The sequence below is a fragment of the Oncorhynchus kisutch genome, linkage group LG1 (genome assembly GCF_002021735.2).
Source record: "Oncorhynchus kisutch isolate 150728-3 linkage group LG1, Okis_V2, whole genome shotgun sequence".
Classification (NCBI taxonomy): Eukaryota; Metazoa; Chordata; class Actinopteri; order Salmoniformes; family Salmonidae; genus Oncorhynchus; species Oncorhynchus kisutch.
In genome coordinates, this window is record NC_034174.2 from 21,280,488 (window position 1) to 21,306,799 (window position 26,312).

The 26,312-nt window shown below is 42.1% G+C and overlaps 1 protein-coding gene and 1 pseudogene across 1 annotated transcript; both read right to left on the bottom strand.

Moving 5' to 3' along the window:
* Nucleotides 1-290: 290 nt before the first annotated feature.
* LOC109897684 (short transient receptor potential channel 4-associated protein-like) lies at nt 291-15,634 on the bottom strand (annotated as a pseudogene).
* Nucleotides 15,635-15,809: 175 nt separating this feature from the next.
* Nucleotides 15,810-24,648, bottom strand: LOC109908470 (src-like-adapter 2). The gene is made up of 7 exons (XM_031834995.1): nt 24,540-24,648; nt 24,315-24,414; nt 24,148-24,234; nt 17,990-18,093; nt 17,653-17,802; nt 16,821-16,953; nt 15,810-16,618 (listed from the first exon to the last, which is right to left on the bottom strand). Exons 1-7 carry the CDS (start codon nt 24,610-24,612, stop codon nt 16,483-16,485), a joined length of 783 nt encoding a protein of 260 aa, XP_031690855.1. The 5' UTR covers nt 24,613-24,648; the 3' UTR covers nt 15,810-16,482.
* Between the last annotated feature and the right edge of the window lie 1,664 nt (nt 24,649-26,312).

Below are 26,312 nucleotides of genomic sequence, written 5' to 3' on the forward strand. Positions count from 1 at the left end.
GACTGCAATATAGACCAATAAAGACTTCTGAAAGCATTTATAGTACAATCTGTCTCATTACTGTCTGCAGTCAGTGTTGTGTGGAGAGATGCGTTGAGTAAAGGACGGAACACACCATAAGGCATGTCGGCTGTGTGCAGGAGTTTATCTGCTGGGTGTCGACAATAGCGATTCAACTTGTGGAATCTTCAGGAAATATCACTGTTTTTACAGCCTGACGTTCTGAGGCAAGATGACATGTGTTATTGTGTCCCATCAATAAGACCACTGAACAAAATACACCACACACATTCGAGAGAAAGTTGAGAATTTATTATGCTTATCCTTATATTAAATTCACAAACAAGACTTAAATAAATGAAGTTCAACATTAGATGAACAAAAAGAGTGGAAAATGGAATCTTAGGGGGAAGATGGTGGACTTTGCGTCAGGATTGAGAGTCGTATGTATAAGGTAAGTCCAATGCACACCTAACACTTCCTAGGTACAGATGGCTCCAGTGTGATATTGATGAATTACAAACAAGTGTTCATATGATCACCACCCCCATATCCAATGTCAAAGCAAAAGCTCCACATACAAAAATTATTTGATCATGTTTCAGAAACATGTTGAAGTCTAAATGATAAAGGTTTGCTGAACAAATTTCTCTAGGTACACACACAATCATGCTTTTTAACCCAGTCACTGTTATACCACAATCAAAGGAAACTAACATGCAAAATATGGCAAAAAAACAAAGATTTACATAAAATGTACCTAATGTAAGAAGGGTAGTAGAATCAAATTCAAATAATTAAGCACCAATTAGCTATTTAATCAAAATATCAAAAAAGACCAACTGTTTCTCAACATGTATTGGATGTAGAGTATGAAGCCTGCTTTCTTAGCGTGAAGCAAATCTGCAAAACCACATTATGAATGGATTGCTTATATACATTCATTCAAGTGAACATACGAAAAGGTTTAAGAAAAACATTTGAACAGGATTAGTTCCACTTCGACACACACTGAGTGACAAAGTGGTTCAATCCATATGGTGCTGGGTTGAAAAATGCCATAGCTCAATCATTAGTAATTTTCTTGGATTCTCATTTAAAATAAAAACTATTTCACCTTTATTTAACCAGGTAAGCTAGTTGAGAACAAGTTCTCATTTACAACTGCGACCTGGCCAAGATAAAGCAAAGCAGTGCGACATTCTTTTGTTGGAGAGAAGCAAAATGCTTACTCAGCTCAGAATCCATTTCCACGACAACGTCAGCACATTCTAGCCATAGCAACATGACCACACCCATTCCCCCTATAGCCAATCAGAGGTGAAATCAAGCACAGAATCATCACACAAAGACGAATGAAGATTGTCTGTCTAGGCCCGTGGTGAGAGAAGAGAAGTCAAGAGTTAAGTGGTCCACTGGGGGAGCAACAATCAAGTGATGCAGCACAGAGTGGCTGTTTGGTTGAAGGCCATTCATGCTAAGAGGATTTAAGAAACCTTAGGGCGGCAGGTTGCATAGCGGTTAATATCGTTGGGCCAGTATCCAAACGGTCGCTGATTCGAGCCAACCAGGTGAAAAATCTGTAGATGTGTCCTTGAGCAAGGCACTTAACACTAATTGTTCCTATAAGTCCCTCTGGATAAGAGCGTCTGATAAATGACTAAAATGTAAAATGGAACTGTTGTGAGAAGTGTCTGGGACAGAGAGAGTGGGTTTGAACACGAGAACCTGCATAGTTTATTATTCTATAAAACCACCCTTCACTTGATGGATACAAAGTATGATACAAAATTAAAATGTATTTGATCAAAATAAGTGTTAAAATACAGTAAAGAATGCACACAATTCCAAGAGTGCATTTTTTATCTACAATTTATTTAGAACTAAAACAAGACACAAACAAAAATAGTGTCTGAAAAACAAAAAGGTGAAGTCATGAATGGGTTGGTGGCATCTTGGGAGTGGTACTTCCGTCCAAAGCCCCATCTCACCCACCACATGGCCCCACATACTATGAACCATCAACAGATCCACAAGCTACCTGGACGGGCTGAGTAAAGCCACAAGCACTGGTCAACTAGATTTATCCTAAAAGAGACAGACCAACATCGATACAGATCAGTGAAGATGCTGTTAATTCAAAGACCACTGGACAAGACTGATGCAACCTCTGTGGCATTGTGTTCTGTGACAAAACACATTTAAGTGGCCTTTTATTGTCCAGCACAAGGTGCACCTGTGAAATGATCATGCTGTTTAAATCAGCTTCTTGATATGCCACATCTGTTAGGTGGATGGATTATCTTGGCAAAGGAGAAATGCTCACTAACAGGGATGTAAACAAATTTGTGCACAAAATTGGAGAAATAAGCTTTTTGTGCATATGGAAAATTGCTGGGATCTTTTATTTCGGCTCATGAAACCAACACTATACACACATTCAAACTATTGACTTGTACTGTGTGTATGAGTAGGTGTGTCCAAGGGTTTTTATTTTTACTATTTTCTACATTGTAGAATAATAGTGAAGAAAGTAAAGAAAGAAACTATGAAAAACACACATGGAATCATGTAGTACCCCCTCCCCAAAAAGAGTTATATCAAGATACTTTATATGTGAGATTCTGCAAAGTAGCCACCCTTTGCCTTGATGACAGCTTTGCACATTCTTGGAATTCTCTCAACCAGCTTCATGGAGTCACCTGGAATGCATTTCAATTAACAAATGCTGACATTGACCTTAGAACGTTCGAAATCTGTACACATTTTTGGTTCCATTTGTCTTTGTGACGCAGAGTAGGTGAACGGATGATCTCTGCATGTGTGGTTCCCACCATGAAGCATGGAGGAGGTGGTGTGATGGTGCTTTGCTGGTGACACGGTCAGTGATTTATTTAGAATTCAAGGCACACTTAACCAGCATGGCTACCACAGCATTCTGTAGCAATATGCCATCACATCAGGTTTGGGCTTAGTGGGACTATCATTTGTTTTTCAACAGAACAATGACCCAACACACCTCCAGGCTGTGTAAGGGCTATTTGACCAAGAAAGAGAGTGATGGAGTGCTGCATCAGATGACCTGGCCTTCACAATCACCCAACCTCAAACCACCTTTGATGGTTTGGGATGAGTTGGACTGTAGAGTGAAGGAAAAGCAGCCAACAAGTGCTCAGCATGTAGGAACTCCTTCAATACTGTTGGAAAAGCATTCCAGGTGAAGCTGGTTGAATACCAAGATTGTGCAAAGCTGTCAAGGCAAAGGGTGGCTACTTTGAAGAATCTAAAATATATTTGTATTTGTTTAATTAACACTTTTTTTGGTTACTACATGATTCCATATGTGTTATTTCATAGTTTTGATGTCTTCACTATTATTCTACAATGTAGAAAATAGTACAAATAAAGAAAAACCCTTGAATGAGTAGGTGTGTCCAAACTTCTGACTGGTACTGTATATATCTATTTTGTTGCATCGTACAAATATATTTTTCCATATATAAAAAGGCTTAATTTGATTTCACCTAAAGCAAACCACCAACAAAGGAGTATTTCAAGGTCCAATAAATGTATTTCTTTACTGTGGGGTCTGGGACAGGTGCAGTCTTCTCTTCTTCTCCTACTAAGAGAACAGGAGCATAGAGCGAAGATGTCCAGCATTGTAGAATCATCCCTCTCATCTTCAGTAATGGCCCCCTGGCCAAGTTACAGAAAGCATAGCAGCGAGTTGGTGTCCTGCCGCAGTCACATAGCACTTCCAGGTCACTGGATGACCCTTGATCTGGCTATGCTCTTTGGCGGGGTCATCAACCATGATGTGTCCATACCCCAGCAACCCCCGACAAGCCCAGCCCAAACTCTCCTCGGGTTAACACTCTAGCAGGTCCATATTCAGGTCCATGAAGGGCTCATCTATGTAGCTGGCTATGGCACACAGAGAAGTCCTGTCTGAGCGCAGCAGCACTGACACCGTCTCATTCCAGTAGCTGAAGGGGATGCAGGAGCTCTGAGGGAGAGAACAAAACCAAGGGTTAGACTGGTGAAAGACAATTTCCCCAAGGAGAAGGGGATATACATTCATGGTAAAAAAAATATTTAAAATCCTGACGTGAAACTTCTCTGCCCGCAAACATCTAGAACGCCTATTAAGAAGACCCCCAGTCTCCGGGCAAAGACAGATCAGATCAACTCACTTCCCCACATTTATCACCTTTCAATGCTGTTACATGCTCCTCTAACCCCTTACACTCGTGGAAATGGTCCTATATGGCTAGAGCCAAATTTAAATGTTTCTAACAAAATAACTATAAAAAGCATATGCATGACCATGGTAGCAACTGTTGGTTTTATGTGCATTTTACATTTACTGTACTTTTCTCAGCATTTGTCAATAACGAGATCTGAAAATACTATAGATACTGAATGTAACATATGAGAATTCATTGACATTTTGGAGTAGGTGCAAGATAAGAAAAACCAATGACAAGGGTTTGAGTGAGAGGTCTAACTGGTGTCTCCAAGTGGCCACACACCTCTCCAAACTGGGCATAGTTCCTAAGCAATTTCAATGCACTTTTATCAAGGAAAGAGCCTTCAACTTTTTGGTGCTTTTTTTGAGCTCTCCGAGCTTTGCAATTGAGGAACTGAAGCAAGCATACTTATTCATTTCTGTTTGGAACAACAGCTCCTGTGTCCCCACCGTCACACAATTATTGTTGTTTGTGCAATCTAAAAATTTTCCATTCATTTGAAAGCTTTTTCTATTGCCAACATGGATAGTAAAGTTATAAAATACGCTCTTACAGTGTTAGGATTTCAAAAGACACTTCAGACAAACCAATTGTAATTTTGGTGCGCATAGAATGGAGTCATGAGTGTATTCAACTGTGTGTTCGGAGGCTAATTTTCTTAACAATACGATGAAAATATGTTCATTCTGTTCAGTACAACCCAGGGCATGAAGCCATGTCATCCTTATAACTGTGGATCAAATGTAGCGACCATAAACATTGATACTGTAAATGACATGTTTTGACATATGGCTGTGGTTTTGACATATGGGTGTGGTTTTGACATATGGGTGTGGTTTGCTTGTATGACTTTGACATCAAAGCGGTGTTTATTATAATCCTCAACATCTCATCTTTCAGAACAAATCAACTCCATTCGATTTACAGCATTTCCCTCATTCAGACAACAACAAATGTACAAAAGTAGCCTAATTAGCGGAAGGAATAGGGGCATCTTGTCGTGCACGGTGCTCAAATGTATAATGGCTGTCAGTCAAAACCCATACAGCACTCAGAAGCGAAGAGCCTGAGCCCTGATGTCATGTATACTATGTTACTGTACAGCCACTGCATTCCAATTTTGGCACGGAGCAATGAAAACATCTGCCATTTTCGGGATGACGGTGTGTGACAGGAAAGGGCTACTTCGGAGCATTAAAAGATGTCAAGTTGAACATTGTTTGCACAACACCAGAAATGGTTTCTCATTTGAAAACGTATTTGTTTTTAATAAACAAAAAGGTGGTGGACTGCCTAATGAAAACATAGTATAAATGTATGGGGCTAGTTAATGACAGGCCAGCCAGTCTACAGGCTGCAAATAGATAGTATAGCAGAGAAAGCAGGCTTGATCAGGTGGGCTAATAACATTTGTAGGAAAGATATTCTGAAAGTGAGTTTTACGGGTTTTCCCTGTTTGGGACGGATCAGGCCAAGAAGAGTATACTCACGTTCTCCAGACAAGTGCTGTCCTTGTCCCTGTTGAGGTAGTGACGCTGCCAGAAGCGCAGCAGGTTGTGGAAGTTGTTGAGCAGGCAGCCAGGGTACTTCTCTGTATGCTCCTTCTCTCTCAGGGCTTTGAGATAGAAGGGCAGCTTGCCCCTCCTCCTGGCCAGCATCAGGACCACTAGGCTGGTGTTCAGACAGCTCACATTCTCCTGGGCAGGGCAGAGGGGGACAGGTGAGCACCACATGTGGGAGAACAACAGCCTCAAACCCTCAGAAACTGGGGCTACATTAATCTTAAAAGAGCGGTACAAGGTGGTCTTGCTCTCGAAAACTCTAGGCGGCAGTCTGCCTTCTCCCTACAGTTTTCTGCTATTAGCTTTGCCCACGACTACCTCATGTGAACTACAACCCCGACACTGTGTTTGAACTTTTAAAAACGTCAATAATCATTGCTTACAATATGGCTTTTTGAAACATATGGTCCTTGTCTTTCGTCAGAGAGAAAGAATACTTCAAATACAGATCCATACAGCTACGGAGCCTCCATCCTACTAAACTACACTGTAGCAGTTACAGAACCATACAGCCACGAGTGCCTCCATCTGACCAAACTACACTTCCGCTACACTTCCTGAGTTGAGCCGAAACACCTGTGTGTAAGTGTATGCTAGATACAGTTGAAGTCGGAAGTTCACATACACCTTAGCCAAATACATTCAAACCGTTTTTCACAATTCCTGAAATGTAATACTAGTAAAAATTCCCTGTCTTAGGTCAGTTAGGATCAACACTTTATTTTAAGAATGTGAAATGTCAGAATAATAGTAGAGAGAATGATTTATTTCAGCTTTTATCTCTTTCATCACATTCCCAGTGGGTCAGAAGTGTACACTCAAATAGTATTTGGTAGCAGTGCCTTTAAAGCTTCCCACATTAAGTTGGTAGAATTTTGGCCCATTCCTCTTGACAGAGCTGGTGTAACTGAGTCAGGTTTGTAGGCCTCCTTGCTCGCACACGCATTTTTCAGTTCTGTCCACAAATTTTCTATAGGATTGAGGTCAGGGCTTTGTGATGGCCACTCCAATACCTTGACTTTGTTCTCCTTAAGCCATTTTGCCACAACTTTGGAAGTATGCTTGGGGTCATTGTCCATTTGGAAGACCCATTTGCGACCAAGCTTTAACTTCCTGACTGATGTCTTGAGATGTTGCTTCAATATATCCACATAATTTTACCTCCTCATGATGCCATCTATTTTGTGAAGTGCACCAGTCCCTCCTGCAGCAAAGCACCCCCACAACATGATGCTGCCACCCCCATGCTTCACGGTTGGTGTTCTTCGGCTTGCAAGCCTCCCCCTTTTTTCTCTGAACATAACGACGATTATTATGGCCAAACAATTCTATTTTTGTTTCTTCAGACTAGAGGACATTTCTCCAAAAAGTATGATATTTGTCCCCATGTGCAGTTGCAAACCGTAGTCTGGCTTTTTTATGGCGGTTTTGGAGCAGTGACTTCTTCCTTGCTGAGCAGCCTAACAGGTTATGTCGATATAGGACTTGTTTTACTGTGGATATAGACACTTTAGTAACCGTTTCCTCCAGCATCTTCACAAGGTCCTTTGCTGTTGTTCTGGGATTGATTAGCACTTTTCGCACCAAAGTACGCTCATCTATAGGAGACAGAACGTGTCTCCTTCCTAAGCGGTATGACGGCTGCGTGGTCCCATGGTGTTTATACTTGCGTACTATCGTCTGTACAGATGAACGTGGTACCTTCATGCATTTGGAAATTGCTCCCAAGGATGAACCAGACTTGTGGAGGTCTAAATTCTGAAGTCTTGGCCGATTTCTTTTGATTTTCCCATGTTGTCAAGCAAAGAGGTACGAAGTTTGAAGGTAGGCCTTGAAATACATCCACAGGTACAACTCCAATTGACTCAAATGATGTCAATTAGCTTATCAGAAGCTTCTAAAGCCATGACATCATTTTCTTGAATTTTCCAAGCTGTTTAAAGGCACACTCAACTTAGTGTATGTAAACTTCTGACCCACTGGAATTGTGATACAGTGAATTATAAGTGAAATAATCTTGTTGGAAAACTTACTTGATGTCATGCACAAAGTAGATGTCCTAACCGACTTGCCAAAACTATAGTTTGTTAATTACAAGAAATGTGTGGAGTGGTTGAAAAACGAGTTTTAATGACAATCTAAGTGTATGTAAACTTCGACTTCAACTGTAGCTAATGAGCATAGGTGGTCGCGTCTTGTCTGTTTTCCGTAAACAAGCGATGTAACATGGAGATATGGCCGTGTGGGAACACTAACCCTAACAAGGTGTATCAATTTAACCTTTTGTTCAAAATAATAATAATCTCACTGATATGAAAGATAAGGTCTTTAAACTTCCAAAACTGTACCGTGACGTGTTAATATTCAGATTGAGCTACAGGGTTTTTAACAAAACTCCCCCGTACAGAAGACGCCTTCGTCCTAATGTGTAATGTAACAGAGTCATGATCAAGGGCTCAAGGTTGTCCAATCCTAGCAAACATACTGGGAAACGTTATTCTTCTTTCTCGTGGGCTGATGTGTGTGTGTGTGTGTGTGTGTGTGTGTGTGTGTGTGTTTTTTGGTGTTAGAGAGAAAGAGGGAGGAAAGACCTGTGTGAGAGTCTGCACGTTGATGATGTTGACCAGCCTGAAGAGGAAAGACCTGTGTGAGAGTCTGCACGTTGATGATGTTGACCAGCCTGAAGAGGAAAGACAGTCTGTTCTCCACCTTGGCCAAGTAGGACAGCAGACAGCATTCAGCCAGCACCTCCACCACTGCAGGACCAGTCAGCAACAATTACATCATAAACAACACCTTTATAATGCAGTCAAGGCTTGAATCTATTCAAACATTGGCAGCTTGAGATCATACATCTGACCTGCTCTCATTGGTCTATTCACTTGCTATGGGAATGAGTGGGTGTTTACCTTTTCTGTCAAATCAAATCAAAATCAAAAACCAAATCAAAGGGTGTTTACCTTTTCTGTCCTCTGTCTGGGTCTCGAAGCGGTCCAGGGAGAGAATGATGCAGTGCACCAGCATGTTGGAGTCTATCAGGGAACTGTTGATCTGGCTCATGAAGGTCTGGAACTGCAGCCGAGCCAAACAGAGGGATGGGACACCCAGCATTATAGAACACACACAACTCTGGGGACAATGAGGACTGACAGGGTCCTCTCACATTGTGGGGGGGTTGCTATTTACTAAGTGTTTCACCTTCACCTTGTTATCTGTGCTGACGTATATGTTGAACTTCATGAGTTCCCCCAGGAGGTCGAAGTAGCTCTGCAGGACATCTTTGGACTTAAAGCCACTGTATATGATGCAGAACAGCATGTTTTCTAGAAGCCCCCTCTTCAGCAGAAACATCTGGTCTGCATAAGTGGTGGCTCCACGGAGGAAACTCTCCACTGCCCTGGCCTGCCAGAACCTGAAGGAGGAGTCTAGAGGCTCCTTCTTCATGACAGTGGGGAGACGAGTGAGGAGACCTTTCTCCCCATCACACACTAGACTCCTGCAGGAGCACAATGAGACAGGGAGAGGGCATTTGTGTGACACACAATATAGTATTTCATTTGAGTTCAGAGAACATAATGCCTCTTTTGCACTGTAGTGTGAAGTATTGAAGGTGGAGTTAATGATGGGAATAGATGATAGAACCAGATGATGCATACCTGTCTGTATTGACTAACGCCTCCACCTCTGGAATGTTGGCCTTCAGAGAGATGGCACTCAGCTCGTTCAGCTCCTGACTGTTTAGAAGCAGGTACTTTTTCCTGAAATAAATGAAATGTTGTGTGTTAAATTCAAGTGAAGCTAGCAGGGAACTTTCAGTCAGACTGTTTGAAAGTTACTCACTCATGGTGGTCGCTGAAGCTCTGGAGAAGCCTCAGAAACTGGATCTTGAAGGATATTTCCTAAGGGAAGGACAGAATCAGAGTGATTAACATTACAATGTTTATAACACTGCAATGGTAATATTAACCCAGAGCAAGGATCCCCCAAAAATGTACAGTGATAGCGGAGTTTGAGAGGAGTGCACTGCTTACAGGACTGCAATCACAGTTCTCATTCTGGCCATGCACCACATGATTGGATAAGGTGTACTTCCTCCAGATTAGCTTGTCAAACAAGTTGTTGAGACCTGGGATCAGACGGAACTCTGCTAGCATCTTGTGTACCTGAAGAAGAAACATAATGGTCAAATAAATGCAAACAGACAGGAGTGGCTACTCCTACGAGAGCCCTGCATTGGGTGAGTTATCTGTTTTGGCCCCTAGCCCCTCACCTGGTTCCTACGACTACCCATAAGCAGCACACAGAGCACATACAGCACCTCCACCTTGTACATGAACTCATGGACAATCTTCATGGACTGGGGCAAGCGGTGACTGAGAGTACTGGTGGCCAACGAACTCTCGTCTGACGACTCTGTGGAGGAGGCATAATGGGATGAAAAAGATGTAATGAGACGTTCATAGATCGACAGAGGTACAAGGGTAGGTGGCAGAAAGGTCTTCACGAAATGGATCCGGGGATTTCCCACTGAGACCCGATTATGCATAAATATATTGTTTTAATATAGAGACCCATTCCAAACAGACCAGAGGACAACTAGACCTGTTCCATATAGACCTCGTCGGATCCAGAACCGTTCCGAACAGAGTGGGGGGCGTACCATGGGAAGCAGGGAGGGAGAGACAGCAACCAGCAACCAAGCTGATTCGCGCTATAGTAGATAGTTGCCATAGCTAGGTTATTTATCATCCAATATGATTATGTAGTACCGGTCTTGACTGCATCAAACTGGGAGAAGCTAGTTAAGCTAGCTAAAGGCTAATTGAGGATGCAGTGCATGCGCTTTCTGATCTGACAGTTAAAAATCACAACAACTCCATTTAGAATATTAAGTAGCAGCCTACCTGTTGGCTCTTGGTTTGATGTAGCCTATCTTGACTAGATATCTCCTAACTTTTGCCACACACGGCGCCTCTATGACTGTAGCCTATTGCCGCTTTGATTACTTATGATTGGCCAACAACAAGCTACACGCGCCACACTCCACTCTCTGTATAGTACTATAAAAAAGCATTTCATAAAGAGAATGGTTAGACCGTTTCAATGATAACTGACGTTTAAGGCAGTGGTACAGAGCAGGGGAGAGGCTGCTGACCTATGCTGGTGTGCTCAGCCTCCTCCGTGGCCATCTGCATGACGGCGTCCAGCACCAAGGCGTTGTCAAGCCACATATACCAGTCCTCCACCTCCTGCAGGAAGTTAGACGCCCCCGTGGCCTCAGACACCTTTCTGGTGGCCAGCTTACACAGGCGCTCGATGAAGCCATAGGATGTTTAGGAGGGTCACTGGGAACAAGGAGGCAGCAGAGTGGGCTCATTCAAAGATCATGTACTCTACTATAGTTTCAGGTTAAGGGCTGAGAAAACTTTTGGACAGATTAAGGGCATCAAATCAAATAAGTACTACAAATCAACAGATTAATTAAACAAATCCTTCAACAAGACCCAATGATAGGGTAATTGATCTAAAGAAAAAGGTAATTTCTCCACTGTGCTTCTGTATCCCTGTCCTACCTTGGTTGACCTCTGCACATGAGAGGCTAGAGGCTTGTTTCTGCTCGGCATTCTTGGCCAGCAGGGTGTGTTTGTCATCATTCCCCACGTCGGGTTCTGAGACTGTGACAGAGAGGATGCGGCAGAAGTTAGCCAGCTGCTGCTGGTTAAAGCTCTGGACCAGACCAGACAGGTTAGCAATCCCTTCCAACTGGATCATCGCCTGTGGCAGAAAGAGGACCAACATATGGGTCACCATTGGCATAAGATGACCATGGATATAAAATCCCCACCCAGCGCAAACCCACAAACTCTCTCGAGGTGAGCAATATTGTAAAATATTTTGATGTGAAGTTCCTCTGACCTTCTTGACTCCGAGAATATCCTCGATTAAAGCGGCAGTCTGTAGAAAAGTCTTCTTATTCATCATCAAGGTAAAGAGAAACAGGACAAAGTAGTCTCTGGCTGCAAGGCTCTTTGTTACCCCTTCCATCTGAGAAAATTAGGGGAGAGATTTAATGATTAATTAATGTTTATATTAAAAAGGCAGACATTATTCCTTTTTTTAACGAAGTGATGTTCTGCGGCAAGTGTACTTACACATATGCAGCAGTTGTAAAGAACACTAAGGCAGTCATTGACCAAGGCATCATTCACTGCAGGGACAAAACATAATGAATGTACTTTATTCTCCCGGATAGTCACCAGTTGAAGTATCCTGGGGTAAGGAATGTTTTGGGGATTTTCAAGTCCCTCAGTTGAGACCTGATCCCCCATTTAAGCTGGGCTGAAGTGCATTTGGGTATACCTTTTTTTACACACTCATGAATATCAATGTTCCCCTATGTGAAAAGCGCAGCCTTTGAAGTTATATCAGACCTAAACATATCACACCTGACTTTTTCTACTTACTTTTAGGTTTCTTATTTTGCATAGTGAGTGTAGACCTCATCGAGATCTCTACAATCAGCTTTCATTGGAGGAAAAAGAAGCAGCAATGAACAAACTTCATATCCCACCTGATAATATCTCAGAAGGCACTGATACACAAAGACACTGCAAGATGAGGTAACATGGTTGATTCAAGACATACAAACAGGTAACTGATATGTTTCCACCACAACACAGAACATAGGAGTAACAAGCGCATAATAAACCATATGTTAACTTACATCGACTCCACCAAAGAGGTCAAAGGTGTATGTGATGGGAAAGGTTGATTCCTGAGCACTCTTCCTGTCTTCTGTGACAAAAGACATAGCCTCCATGGAAAGTAGGGATGATAGTTCCTGTTATGAAGAACTGATAATTAGGCCTAGTCTTAATCTTAGAGTAAATGGCCCAAAATCAGCAAGGTTAAAGCCTAGGAGCTTTACTGATGTAGTGGTGTGTAATACTATGTGGGTACCTTTAGTACACTGTTTGAGGTTACTGTTGGGATGGCTGCTTTCATGGAGCTCCTGCAGAAGCTCGGGGACACTGTGCCATTTGGCCTGCCTATCCCTCTCCCGGAGAAGAGCCTCTGGGAGCTGGAACAATGAATTAATGGTCAATACAGGAAATATACATGGACAGCTTAGAAAATGTATCCAGTATGTTACGGTGTCAAAAGAAGACTGACAGTTGATCATTTTACCCTACCCTCTGCACACCCACACAACCTCAAATCAGATTAAATAAGTCTAGGTCTTCGATGTTGGTGCCAAATAAACACATCCTCTCCTAATTCCAGTTGCAGATGCTGTCTCTTGGCACCGGTTAAGTCTGAAGTTATTTCATGCCCAACTGAAATCCATCACAAATGGAACACAATACATAACTTTCAGTTCTCATAGCTCAATTATTATGAATGAGGCTCAAACTTCCATTTCAGACTTTTGATTGGAATCAGTGGAGCAACACATAGGCCTTTGGGCAAGTTGGCAGTGAGTTGAATAGGTCACTTTTCACCACAATGGAATTCGATGGGCTGGGTGTCTGAAAGGAGAATTCTAGAGCTAAGTGCTTTTCATGTCAAATATACAATTCAAGGAGATTTAAAAATCACCACCACAGAATTCAGCAAATCAGATCATGACTCTGTACTCCTGCTTCCTGTATACAAGCTGAAGGTCAAACAGGAAGTAACCATGAGAAATGGTCATCAGAATCAGAAATTATGCTTCAGGACTGCTTTGCTAGCGCTGATTGGAATGTGCAGAGACTCAGTCAATCAAGTCAACGAGCTAACCACCTCCGTCACTGGCTTCATTAGGCAATGCATCAGAGCGACGTTGCCCCCAAAGTAAAGGTTTGCTGCTTCCCCAATCAAAAACCCTGGATTAACACAGAGGTTGGCACTAAGAGAAAGGACAGGGCTACCGCACAGTTCTATCACAGACAACCCAGATGCTAGGGCTGAGGACAGGAACAAGATGTCATGCTACGACATCAGCAGATTCATCAAACGAGCAAAAGGACAATATAGGAATAAGGTGGAATCATATTACACATGCTCCAATGCCCACAGCATGTGGCAGGGATTACAAATGAAGACCCAGCTGTGATCTGCCCAAAAATGCCTCTACCAGATTAACTCAATGCATTTCATGTACGTGTCGACAATAACACCGTGCGTGAGGGCCCCCCACTGAGGACTGGGTGATCTCGCTCTCCGAGGCCGACCTTAGTCATCACTCAAGTCAACACTCGCAAGGCAGTAGGGCCGGACGGTATTCTAGGGTGTGTTCTCAGAGCATGCGCAGAACAGCTGGCCGGCATTTTCAACCTCTCCCTGTCCAATCTGTAATCTTAAACTGACCCAAGAACTCTAAGGCTTCATGCAACAATGACTACCACCCTGTAGCACTCACATCTGCAATCATGAAGTGCTTTGAAAGGCTGGTTACGGCAGATATCAAGTCCATCACACCCTATACCTGCTACAATTTGCATACTGACCCAACAGATCCATAGACGACGCAATCTCAATTGCACTCACCCACCTAGATAAGAAGAATATGTACACTATATATACACAAACGTATGTGGACACCCCTTCAAATGTTTGCTATTTTGGCAATTTCAGCCACACCAGTTACTAAAATCGGGCACACAGCCATGCAATCTCCATAAACGTTGGCAGTAGAATGGCCTTACTGAAGAGCTCAGTGACTTTCAACGTGACACCATCATAGGATGCCACCTTTCCAACAAGTCAATTCGTCAAATTTCTGCCCTGTTAGAGCTGTCCCAGTCAACTGTAAGTGCTGACGTGCCCAGTCACAGTCCACAAATGGGTGTGGCTGGCATCGTCACGTAATCACCCGTGCTGTTCATCCAGTATAAACCCACATTATTAGCCCTAGTTAGATAGATGGAAGAAACAGCCTGTCTCAATACAATGTAATGGTTTACTCCCAATCTGCTGATGAAACCCATAACCAAACTTGCTAACCAAACTAAGGGCATTAGCTAGTAGTGCACAATTTCAGTTGAGGAAACCCATGTTGACGTTAGCCAGCTAATATAACATTGAGTAATATAGCTAGCTAGAGATGCCAATTGCATGTATAAATGCGAACAAACAAACCAAAGACGTTAAGCTAGCTAATAGTTAGCTAAAACGGGCATCCTGGATCAACAAAAGAGTTAGCTAGCTAGTGCAGGCTACATGGAGGTTCTCAGCTGGCACTGTGTAACTAGTTCACGGTGTATATTCCAACTTTGTCATGTAAATTAACACATTATTTTGGAACACAGCCAGCTAATGTTAGCCACCTAACCAGCAAGACAGGCAAACAACTACTTCATCCCGGCATCCTGTGTGTGCCTGTACTGTTGCTAGCTAGTTACTGTACTACTAGCTCTCTGCAGGGTTGCAAATGCAGGTCCCAGGCTTGATTGAGTCTTGCTCCCCCTTTTCAGATCGTTTCATTGTCAAGACAGAGTTGTGTCTTACCTGTGTCCCTCGGCTGAAACCCCGGCCAACGATCTGACTATGTCTGATCTTTGCAATAATATTTCCATTACGAACACTTCGTTTTCCTCCAGTCCAAGGGGACTCCAACCCCAGAAGCGTCGCCATTATTTGTTATCCCTGAACTGTTCCAAGCAGGAAGATTTAGCTAGCTAGATCTCATCAGATTCCACAGTCACAAGGTCAAAATCGGCTACAATTTGTTTGTGTTAATTCAAGGTTAGGGCTAGGCATCAATTAGCGGTTAGATTTTAAGAAGATCAATTGTAGAAATGGGCGGTGTTTATGACTTTGTGGCTATATAAGCTTGTGACGACCGCTAGGTCTTGATACACATATTCAAAAGTAGCGGCATCTAGTGGTAGGATTTGAAAATAGTTTTGACATGGGACGCTTTCTCCGTGTGGGCCAGATAACTACAGCATCTGTTGTCTTGTTTTGATGCTCTTTTTTGTATGAAAGGGTTGGCAATGACAAGAAACAAAACTGTCATATACAACTTAATTTATTTATTCCTAATTCTCACAACCAGAGCATGCAGAACCATGCTGCCACGAGCCAAATGCGCTAAAAAGTCAGAGTTCGTTTCAAGTTAGTTCAGACATGGCATTTCATTCATATACAAATGGATTGCAGAGTAACAGATTGCATATCAAACTAACAATCGATTCAACATTTAGTACAATTAAAACGTTCTTGTCGTTCAGTGATCTTCCTTCTTTGATAAAAAAAAAAGAAATAGACCAATGCATGGGCATTTCTGTGTGGACAAGCAGAATGGAACCTTCCTAGAGCTGAAAGGAAGTGCTCATCACATCATAATACCAAAGACAGTACAGATAATACCTTTCGGTTCCAGGCTCTGAAATGTGCTCTTGAGCACAAGCACAGCTACAGCATTAGAAGACTGGAGAAGTGCCACATAACATGGCTTCCCTGTGGCTACCTGAACCCTAACACATATTCTACCATCAAAACATTGATTGTGCTTGTAGTTTTCATTTTTTTCATTGTGGTTGTAAATGGCAGGCTTACTTCTATCAACTTCCACAATGCTTTTATGTAGATCATCATTTCTGGCCTAGTACCATTACACCTACACAACAGCAGACCAGACAGCATAATGTCTGGCTATTTTACTCTCATAATCCTCCCTTTCCTCATGTATCCCAGTGTTTGCCACAGTTCTGGCAGCTGGCCTCTGTCATATAGAGGTATGAGCTGACGGCCTCCCTCAGACCTTCGCTCACTAGAGAGTTCTCTGAATCCACTCTGGCCTTATTGAAGATCATTGAACTAGAAAGACAGAGGCATATGGCATGTGATTTACTTTGAACTACCATCAGAATGCATCATCTTACAATGTGTATACAGTGCAATTGATTGCATAGACAAATCATCACATTTAATTTCATATTGAAAAACAGTGAAATAAATAGTGTGTAGGTCACTTTGGACACAAAATATGATAGATGGAAGATTTAGGAATGTGCCCCACCTGTCTACGTCATTCCAGTTGAGTGTGGGCCTCCTGATAGCTTTGGGATACGGTCTGGTGGTCAGGGTACTTTTGTTTGAGCCTTGGATGATGCAAGGCTCCCTCAGTAAACAGCACAACCCATCTGCTGACTCTGTGGATAGACACGTTTCCAAATGTTTAAAACATTCTGTAGCCAAAAAACTCCTTATGATTGACAAGAGTGTGCAAGCTGTCGTCAAGGCAAAGGGTGGCTACTAAATATTAAATATATTTGATTTGTTTAACACTTGTTTGGTTACTGCATGATTCCATATGTGTTATTTCATAGTTTTGATGTCTTCACTATTATTCTACAATGTAGAAAATAGTAAAAAATAAAGGAAAACCCTTGATTGAGTAGGTGTGTCCAAACTTTGACTGTTAGTGTATTTTTCATGTGTAAACCCCCATGTTAAACACCAATGGCATTCACTGTTGATGGTTTATATTTAGGATAATGTTTTACAGCTTTGTCAATATATATATATATTTTTTTCAAAAATCCTCTTCATGTATTATTTTATATACTGTATATTACATGTGATGAGGCCGCAGAGAGCCAGAGATAATTAAGACACCTGTGATAATCTGAAGTACCCAAAAGGCCACTAGATGTCATCTGATTAAAAACATGTTGTTAGTGTACTGTTACACTTCGAAGGTTTCCAGTAATATAACCTCCCCTTGCAACCCTAGTGAACAGATCGCTACAGTAGTACCATACAGTCCGCCCTATTTGCATACTAGAGTATGAACTGTGCTACATATTTAATAATAATGCATTTGAGCCTGTTGATGGGCTTGTACCCACCAGAGTAGTGTTCCACTAATTGGCCCAGGGAGTAGAAGGTGAGGCTGGGGGAGATGTAGAACCAGCCGTTTTGGAGGCGACAGATGCGGTAGTGTTTCACTGTGGCCAGATATGAGTCCATCTTCACAAGGACTGAGAGGGAGTAGGTTTCTGTGAGTAAAAATAACACCGGACTCTTGTCACGCTACAGTCAAGAAAAAGTGCACACAATAGTTATTGTGCTTATATCAACTTTTTTTTTGTTGATAACTCATGGGAACATTTAAAAAAAACTTTACATAACATTCACTAAAATTAATTTAATGAAATGAGCGTAAAGCCATGAACATCACCTAACCTGTGTTTGTCTGACTCTCTCGGATCAGGAAAGCCCCTGTGTGATTGTGTGGCAGCAGCAGCAGCTCCTCTGCATTCAACCTGCTGATGCCATTATACTGCCACCTGATTAGAGCGGGATGAGAAAGTTAAAATATTGACTATCAGAAGAAGAAGAATATACAATGAAACTCCCACTACTAGGAAACTACAGTAGTAATTTCCTACGGTTGTAGGCCTACACACTAAGACAATAGGGTTCTTGGGAAGGGTGATGGTGCTATGTGGAACCATAATGAACCCTGTGAGCCATTCAATGGTTCTTTGTGATTCACAAAAGTATTTTTTTTCTCTTTTAGTGACAAATAAAATGAAGGGGCGGGAGCTCATTAGAATAAGTGGTTTGCTCACAGCTCTCTTTGTACAACCGTGTGTTTGTCATTCCACTTGATCTAATCTGTTGTGTTATGCCATTAAACGTTATACATGACTATGGCCAGTGACGGTGTCTTGTGAAAGACTTACATATGGCCTTGAGTGTGAATTGAGAACGGTAGAATACAATTCATCAAATGGCCACCGGGCTATTTACATTGACCCCCTCCCCATTTGTTTTGTACACTGCTGCTCCTCGCTGTTTATTATCTATGCATAGTCACTTCAACCCTACCCCCATGTACAAATTACCTTGACTAACCTGTACCCCTGCACATTGACTCGGTACCGCTTGCTATTGTTATTTTATTGTGTTACTTTTGATAATTTTTTTACTTTAGTTTATTTGGTAAACCTTTTCTTAGCTCTTGAACTGCACTGTTGGGTAAGGGCTTGTAAGTAAGCATTTCACAGTAATGTCTACACTTGAACCCTGTATGGTTCTTCAAAATGATCTACAAAGAAACTTTGAGATTGAGAAAGGTTCTTTATAGAACCATTCTCCATAAAGGTTCTAAAAATAACCATTAGAAAGGGTTCTATATAGCCCCAAAAGGGATTGTAACCATAATGGAAACCTTATTTTGGTGCTATATAGAACCAGAGAAAATGGTCATTTATAGCACCATACAGGTCCAATTTAGAACCTTATGAGCATGGTTCTTTATATAACCTTTAAAAAATGCTATGTACAGATATACAGCGGGGCAAAAAAGTATTTAGTCAGCCACCAATCGTGCAAGTTCTCCCACTTAAAAACATGAGAGAGGCCTGTAATTGTCATCATAGGTACACTTAAACTATGACAGACAAAATGAGAAAGAAAATCCAGAAAATCACATTGTAGGATTTTTAATGAATTTATTTGCAAATTATGGTGGAAAATAAGTATTTGGTCACCTACAATTAAGCACGATTTCTGGCTCTCACAGACCTGTAACTTCTTCTTTAAGAGGCTCCTCTGTCCTCCACTCGTTACCTGTATTAATGGCACCTGTTTGAACTTGTTATCAGTATAAAAGACACCTGTCCACAACCTCAAACAGTCACACTCCAAACTCCACTAAAAGAGCTGTCAAAGGACACCAGAAACAAAATTGTAGACCTGCACCAGGCTGGGAAGACTGAATCTGCAATAGGTAAGCAGCTTGGTTTGAAGAAATCAACTCTGGGAGCAATTATTAGGAAATGGAAGACATACAAGACCACTGATAATCTTCCTCGATCTGGGGCTCCACGCAAGATCTCACCACTTGGGGTCAAAATGATCACAAGAACGGTGAGCAAAAATCCCAGAACCACACGGGGGGACCTAGTGAATGACCTGCAGAGAGCTGGGACCAAAGTAACAAAGCCTACCATCAGTAACACATTACGCCGCCAGGGACTCAAATCCTGCAGTGCCAGACGTGTCCCCCTGCTTAAGCCAGTACATGTCCAAGCCCGTCTGAAGTTTGCTAGAGAGCATTTGGATGATCCAGAAGAAGAATGGGAGAATGTCATATGGTCAGATGAAACCAAAATAGAACTTTTTGGTAAAAACTCAACTCGTCGTGTTTGGAGGACAAAGAATGCTGAGTTGCATCCAAAGAACACCATACCTAATGTGAAGCATGGGGGTGGAAACATCATGCTTTGGGGCTGTTTTCTGCAAAGGGACCAGGACGATTGATCCGTGTAAAGGAAAGAATGAATTGGGCCATGTTTCGTGAGATTTTGAGTGAAAACCTCCTTCCATCACCAAGGGCATTGAAGATGAAACGTGGCTGGGTCTTTCAGCATGACAATGATCCCCAACACACCGCCCGGGCATTTCAAGGTACTGTAGTGGCCTAGCCAGTCTCCAGATCTCAACCCCATAGAAAATCTTTGGAGGGAGTTGAAAGTCCGTGTTGCCCAGCAACAGCCCCAAAACATCACTGCTCTAGAGGAGATCTGCATGGAGGAATGGGCCAAAATACCAGCAACAGTGTGTGAAAACCTTGTGAAGACTTACACGAAAACATTTGACCTCTGTCATTGCCAACAAAGGGTATATAACAAAGTATTGAGATAAACTTTTGTTATTGACCAAATACTTATTTTCCACCATAATTTGCAAATAAATTCATTAAAAATCCTACAATGTGATTTTCAGGATTTTTTTTCTCATTTTGTCTGTCATAGTTAAAGTGTACCTATGATGAACATTACAGGCCTCTCTCATCTTTTTAAGTGGGAGAACTTGCACAATTGGTGGCTGACTAAATACTTTTTTGCCCTACTGTATCGCGGCAAAAAGGGATCCGTTAATGTTACAAGACAAATAACCCTTATTTGGCAAAATATAGAACCATTTGTTTTTAGTGTGTACATTACATTTTCACACTTCTCCGCACTGTTAGGAAACTCAACTGAAACTACAGCTGCAATCATACCCCACTGAGGGGGGGATGATGATGCCATTGAGAGCGAGAGAACAAAATAACTCTGCCTACATACACTAGAAAGTCACAGTTCACCTACGCGGTTAGAAAAAAAGGTTACTCGGCTGTCCCCACCCTTTGAAGAACCCTTTTTGGTTCTAGGACCAGGAATAACTATTTTGGTTCCAGGTAGTACACTTTTCGATTCCATGTAGAACCCTTTCCACAGTGGCTTCTACATGAAACCCCAAACAATTCTACATGGAACCAAAAAGTGTTCTGCTGCACTGTAAAAAAAAAAAATCTAGTTATTTCAACTAAATATTCTTAAGTATTTTTTTTGTTTACTCAACTTTTCAGTTAAAGTGTTACCTGAATTTAACATTTTTAGTTTTCCCAAATTTAGCTCCAACATGAGGAAACGTAGGAAAAAATTCTGTCAACTTTAAATGATGTGTTTGCTCAATTTGTCTCAAATGTTCCATCAACTCGAAATTATTGTTTTGGCATTTTACAAAGGAAAAGGCTGTGAAATTAGTCACACTCAGTACATGATTACATTCTGTATGTTAATTTATACAGTAATTGGCATTCAACATGACCTAATCTGGGATTTGAACTCACAACATCTTGGTTCACAGGATTCCAATCTTCCTGCTACGCACCTGTATTGCTACACTTTGCACTTCAAAGTAAATCTGAGCTCTGTTAAAAATACATTCAAGAAAAACTATTTATCATAGCGATTAAGGAGTAACATAAAAATAGAGAAATATGACCTACCAACATTAGATAACTACTCAATTTAAATAAGTTAATGATGAGAGAACGTGCGTTGAAGATGTCGTTCCCATAGCAACGATTAAAACATTCCCTAACCAGAAACCGTGGATTGATGGCAGCATTCTTGTGAAACTGAAAGCGCGAACCACTGCTTTTAATCAGGGCAAGGTGTCTGGTAACATGACCGAATACAAACAGTGCAGCTATTCCCTCCGCAAGGCTATCAAACAAGCTAAGCGCCAGTACAGAGACAAAGTAGAATCTCAATTCAACGGCTCAGACACAAGAGGCATGTGGCAGGGTCTACAGTCAATCACGGACTACAGGAAGAAATCCAGCCCAGTCACGGACCAGGATGTCTTGCTCCCAGGCTGACTAAATAACTTTTTTGCCCGCTTTGAGGACAATACAGTGCCACTGACACGGCCTGCAACGAAAACATGCTGTCTCTCCTTCACTGCAGCCGAGGTGAGTAAGACATTTAAACGTGTTAACCCTCGCAAGGCTGCAGGCCCAGACGGCATCCCCAGCTACGCCCTCAGAGCATGCGCAGACCAGCTGGCCGGTGTGTTTACGGACATATTCAATCAATCCCTATACCAGTCTGCTGTTCCCACATGCTTCAAGAGGGCCACCATTGTTCCTGTTCCCAAGAAAGCTAAGGTAACTGAGCTAAACGAGTACCGCCCCGTAGCACTCACATCCGTCATCATGAAGTGCTTTGAGAGTCTAGTCAAGGACCATATCACCTCCACCCTACCTGACACCCTAGACCCACTCCAATTTGCTTACCGCCCAAATAGGTCCACAGACGATGCAATCTCAACCACACTGCACACTGCCCTAACCCATCTGGACAAGAGGAATACCTATGTGAGAATGCTGTTCATCGACTACAGCTCGGCATTCAACACCATAGTACCCTCCAAGCTCGTCATCAAGCTCGAGACCCTGGGTCTCGACCCCGCCCTGTGCAACTGGGTACTGGACTTCCTGACGGGCCGCCCCCAGGTGGTGAGGGTAGGCAACAACATCTCCTCCCCGCTGATCCTCAACACTGGGGCCCCACAAGGGTGCGTTCTGAGCCCTCTCCTGTACTCCCTGTTCACCCACGACTGCGTGGCCACGCACGCCTCCAACTCAATCATCAAGTTTGCGGACGACACAACAGTGGTAGGCTTGATTACCAACAACGACGAGACGGCCTACAGGGAGGAGGTGAGGGCCCTCGGAGTGTGGTGTCAGGAACATAACCTCACACTCAATGTCAACAAAACTAAGGAGATGATTGTGGACTTCAGGAAACAGCAGAGGGAACACCCCCCTATCCACATCGATGGAACAGTAGTGGAGAGGTAGCGGGTAGCAAGTAGTGGAGAGGGTAGCAAGTTTTAAGTTCCTCGGCATACACATCACAGACAAACTGAATTGGTCCACTCACACAGACAGCATCGTGAAGAAGGCGTGAAGCAGCGCCTCTTCAACCTCAGGAGGCTGAAGAAATTTGGCTTGTCACCAAAAGCACTCACAAACTTCTACAGATGCACAATCGAGAGCATCCTGGCGGGCTGTATCACCGCCTGGTATGGCAACTGCACCGCCCTCAACCGTAAGGCTCTCCAGAGGGTAGTGAGGTCTGCACAACGCATAACCGGGGGAAAACTACCTGCCCTCCAGGACACCTACACCACCCGATGCTACAGTAGCCACTTTAAACAATGCTACCTTATATAATGTTACTTACCCTACATTATTCATCTCATATGCATACGTATATACTGTACTCTATATCATCGACTGCATCCTTATGTAATACATGTATCACTAGCCACTTTAACTATGCCACTTTGCTTACATACTCATCTCATATGTTATACTGTACTCGATATCATCTACTGTATCTTGCCTATGCTGCTCTGTACCATCACTCATTCATATATCCTTATGTACATATTCTTTATCCCCTTACACTGTGTATAAGACAGTAGCTTTTTTGGAATTGTTAGTTAGATTACTTGTTCGTTATTACTGCATTGTCGGAACTAGAAGCACAAGCATTTCGCTACACTCGCATTAACATCTGCTAACCATGTGTATGTGACAAATAAAATTTGATTTGATTTGATTTGAGAATAGTCAGATTAACTGATTATTGACACAGACATGGTGGCGTAGCAGGAAGGTTGCTGGATCGAATCCCTGAGTTGACAAGGTAATAATCTGTTGTTCTGCCCCTGATCAAAACAGTTAACCCACTGTTCCCTGGGTGCCGAAGACGTGGATGTCGATTAAGACAGCCCCCCGCACCTCTCTGATTCAGAGGGGTTGGGTTAAATGTGGAAGACACATTTCAGTTGAAGGCGTTCAGTTGTACATCTGACTAGGTATCCCCTTTCCCCTTTAGTGTACACACAATCTCCCACCCTTAAGTGGAGTCCCCACCTCTCTCTCTTTCCTATTGATGAATTCCAATACCCACTCTCTCATGACATCCACTCATCGTAAACAGCTGTGACAGTCAGAAATAAAAAGTGAGAGCAAGTAGTAGTTATCTTACCTGTTAATTACTTTGGCAGTGTAGTTGCTGGGGATATAACTCTCATTGCCTGTCATTGTGGATCGCACCACCCAAAAATCCCCATCGCTGCAATTAAAGAGATCAGTGTTTTCAAACAAATTACCACATACACTACATGTACAGCTCCATGCAGGTATATCACTTACTCTAATAACACCGTGAGCCTCTCCCCTATATGGATGCTGGATTCCAAGGGACCTTGGGAGGGGATGTCATAGAGGGATACCACCATGGGCCTGTTATCGTCTAAAAAAAGAAGAATGTTTTTTAAGTTGCAATCAGCATTCAGGCTGGCTGGAGGATTCTTTCAGATTGAGTTAACAAATCAATAATTCAAATGACCTATGGAAGAAGCTGGTGTTTAGTCTTACCTGACATTGCAGGTTCAGTTGGATTCTTCAGAGTTGGCATATTGGACCATACTTTGATCGGGCAAGTCCCCATGACCAGCTGCTTCTCTAGCTGTATGTCTGGATGGCTCCTTAGACTGAGAGAGAGAGGAGTGTACTGTCATCTATCTTCTTTTGTCATTCGGGTTACACAAACAAGATGACACAGGGACAGAATTAACCACAACAAGAAACCATCATTTCCTCAATAATCTGACAAGTTTCCATTCAAAAATTATTATGACGAGCCTTGTACGTAGTCCTTATGATCTAAACACTGACTCTGGCAAAAGAAAGGGTTCAGGTACACTTTACAATACACAGGCCTTATAAAAGTACAACGACCAGTGGAATAACTTTTCATTAGTGTAAATGCAATAAAAAGTGCTTCCATGGTACTGTATGTTAATGAGTTCTAAAGTAAAACTGAAACTTACTCACCTTATTGAATTGGTGTTTAACTGTTGGATAATTATGGTGGGTCACCACACACAGCTGTCTATATCCTCCTCTGTGTAGCTGATATACACTCAGCAAAAACCAGTGCTGCAACTAAGATCATGAGTGTTATGTGTCCTGTCTTCAGTGTCTGCCTGAACACTGTACATTCAAATGTATGTGTACGTGTATGTGTGCGTGAGAGTGTGGGATCAACAGGTGTCTCCCTCTGCTCCGTTTCCTGGGAGAGTACTCTATCTACACAACTGTGGCTGAGGGGGTAGAAAGATGAGGACTCAAGACAGAGGCCCACTCGATGAGGATAGGTTTTTATGTCTCTAGTAGCTTTCTGTGATGCCAAAGTTCCTGACATCCTGGCACAAAACAGTGTGTATCGAGGGGTTGACATCATTTTTCATGTCCTTAAAATCGCATTTCTGCAGAAGTGTATAGTATGCACAAAAACATGAGATAAAAATTCTGCTTGAATGACATTCTACTTTTCTAGGCTAATGTAATCTATCAGCAATCAGCATCAGAGCTTTGAGTCATGAATACACCACAAGAACGTATACGCCTACCGAAAATACCATAACCAGCTGGGAGGACTGAGTGTGTCAGATTTACAGTAATATGCATATGCTTCTCTGAAAACAAGTTGCAGATTCAAATGAAGTAGAGGAATGTTACATCCTGTAATGTTATGATGCATTTGATCAGTGTTTTTTCCACAGCACTCTAAATATGTTATTATTCTATACTGTAATGGGTAGGATATGTACAGTGGGGCCCGAAATTAGTGACACCCTTGCTAAAGATGAACAATAATTACTATATAAAATATATAATTCTAATACTGAGATATATCGTATGCTCAACATCTTTCAGAAATTCTATTATTTTAATCTAATCCATTTGCTCAGAGAAAGAGATTTTGTTCAACAAGTCATATTGATTTAATAATGATTGGCAACCCTATTGGCACCCCTGACAACATCAAGTGTGTGATTCTACAAACTTGTTGCATGCATTTGCAGTTAGTTTTGGTTGTGTTTCAGATTATTTTGTGCCCAATAGAAATGAATAGTAAATAATGCTTTGTGTCATTTGGGAGTCACTTTATTGTAAATAAGAATATAATATGTTTCTGAACACTTCTACATTAATGAGGATGCTACCATGATTATAGATAATCCTGAATGAATCGTGAATAATGATGAGTGAGAAAGTTACGGAGGGTCAAAGATCATACCCCCAAGACATGCACACCTCCCCTGTTATTGTTAATGGTGCAGTGAGGCTCCTCAGAGGAGGAAG